This window comes from Vigna unguiculata, chromosome 10, assembly GCF_037176805.1.
Source record: "Vigna unguiculata cultivar grain cowpea cultivar isolate G323 ecotype 2 chromosome 10, ASM3717680v1, whole genome shotgun sequence".
NCBI lineage: Eukaryota > Viridiplantae > Streptophyta > Magnoliopsida > Fabales > Fabaceae > Vigna > Vigna unguiculata.
In genome coordinates, this window is record NC_140801.1 from 14,355,450 (window position 1) to 14,357,929 (window position 2,480).

At 27.9% G+C, this 2,480-nt stretch overlaps 1 protein-coding gene across 1 annotated transcript; it reads left to right on the forward strand.

Annotated features, from left to right (window-relative positions):
* Positions 1–223: 223 nt before the first annotated feature.
* LOC146882189 (uncharacterized) lies at positions 224–1,962 on the forward strand. The gene is made up of 6 exons (XM_085667315.1): positions 224–382; positions 498–681; positions 763–814; positions 1,377–1,489; positions 1,602–1,605; positions 1,848–1,962. Exons 1-6 carry the CDS (start codon positions 224–226, stop codon positions 1,960–1,962), a joined length of 627 nt encoding a protein of 208 aa, XP_085523441.1.
* The last annotated feature ends 518 nt before the right edge of the window (positions 1,963–2,480 follow it).

The window sequence follows — 2,480 nt, forward strand, 5'->3', positions numbered from 1 at the left end:
GTATGGTTTTAGTAAATATCTTTACTCATGTCAAAAAACTGCTTTTGCTTTTCCTAATTGTTTCTAAATTTGTGAAATCAAAACCAGAGCATGCGTATGGTGTTATTTTTTATTTATGATCTTGCAATATTTTTTTATTATGTGTTTTTATTTTGTACAAATACATGTCTCCAGACCTTCCTTCATTCCTTACTATTGTCTAATTTCCCTCATTCGTTACACCATGTCTGTTATCCAAAAACACACCCACTCCTTACAAGAATTGAACCCTAAGAAGGAAAGTTGGAACATCGTTGCAAGTGTGGTAAGGTTATGGTTTGGTGAATATTACACAAAAGGAAAATCTCCATTTTCCATGGAAATTTTTCTTCTAGACAAAGAGGTACCCTCCTAATACTATAAACAACTTTTATTTTCTTACTTTTCCTAATTTTTGTAGTTTTACACATAAGTTTCAATATGCTTTTATTATTTCATTTATGAAACTGTTTTTGCAGGGTGTCCTAATCCATGCATTTGTTAGACATACATTGATATACAAATTCCAGTCTGAAATCAAAGAGGATAAGGTTTACACCATTCAATCTTTTAGTGTTTCATGTAATGGTGGTTCTTATAGAACTACAAATCACGCCTATAAGATCAACTTCCAATTTGGAAACAAGGTCAATATGTTAGTAAGTATATTTTTGTTTTTTTTCTTTTTCTTTGCGTTTAACTTTTGGTTAATGTTTTTTTTCTTACTTTTTCCTTTTTCTGTAGATGTCACTAGAATTTTTACTGGTGTTGGAACAGAGAGAGAGCTAGAAAAAAGGTGGGAACAAGACCAAAATGAATGTCATCCTTATTGAAGCTGATGGGTAAGCGAATTTCATCTGCTTATCTTCGTTACTGATTTTTTTATGGATTTCATCTACTTCTATTTTTATCTGATTTTTAACATGCAATAGTTTGCGACTGCAGTGTACTTTATTTGGTCAATATGTTGATATGTTAAATGCATTTCTGGCCTCTGGAGAGGATCAACATGTCATTGCTTTACATTATTGCAAAGTGAAGACCTTCCAAGGTAACTAACTTTGATTGATTATTACAGTTGTATTAATTTTTTAAATTGTTTTTGACATGTTGGATTTAGTAGATAAAGTTTCTATTCAAAACTGTATGAATTGTACCAAGATAATTTTTAACTGTGATGGTGAAGATGCAACGAAGTTTAAAAAAATGTAAGTATATATACATAAGATATATCTTTGTTTATAGATAGGTATACATATATATATATATATATATATATATATATATATATATATATATATCTTTGTTTATAGATAGATATATGTATATCTTTGTAATATAACATTTTTTGAGTGTAGGATGTGGGATAGTACTGAATCTCCTTCTCAACCTCTTACCCAACGTTGTTTGTTTTCTAAAGTTAGCTTAGAAGATGATTTCATTAAGCTGCATCCTAGGAGTTCAATTGAAGGTCTCAAAGATTTTAAATAGGTTCAAATATTTGGCTCTATGTTGCACATAAATATTTTTTGTTAATTACCATTCATATTTTTATTCATATTGTTTCATTATTTATTTTTCAGGAAGGTACTTTTGTAGTAAAGGATACTATCAAACATGTGCTAGATCATGATGATTGGTGGTATACAGCATGTATCTGCAACAAAGTAGTTTATCCTAATTCCAAAATGTTTTTTTGTGAAAAGTGTAACAAACATGTCATTAAGGTTACACTTAGGTAATATTATTAATCTTCAGAATTAAGATTTTATGAATATAATATTATAAAAACTTAATAATGTTCATTATGTCTTTAATGTTTTTTTTAGGTATAAACTTAAACTTCGTGTAATTGATGCTACGGATTCTACAACTTTTGTTGTATTTGATCGTGATGCAAGTGCAATGTTGAAGAAATCATGCTCTGATATTCTTGACTTATAAGACAAGGTTAAGTTTCATATGTAATCATTTCTTCTTATATTGTTGACATTTAACTTAAATTTTGTTTGATTTTCAAATTAATTCACAATCAATATTTTCCTATTCTATATTGGGTACTTCTTTTCCAATTATTTAAATCATTATTGTTATCTACAATAATTCTTTTTCATTAAGTTACATCATTTATATTTATACTTTTTTTAATAGAACACTGTTGCTGCAAACTTGCCTAAACAGTTTGAAGTCCTAATTGATAAGACCTATCTGTTTAAAGTTGAGTGCAAGAATAATTATAATAGCAAATTTGAACAATCATTCAGAGTTAAAAAAGTTTGCATGGATGAAAAAGTAATTGAAAGCTTTACTGATGTTGAAGTTAAGTCTTTGGTAAGATCTTATTTATTTCTTTTTACGTCTTATCCTATATATTCTTTAATTGTAATATTATTTTTATTGGATAAAATTTTTAGGATCTATACTCTGCAAATGAGAAGAAAGCAAAGTAAATGAGCGAACAA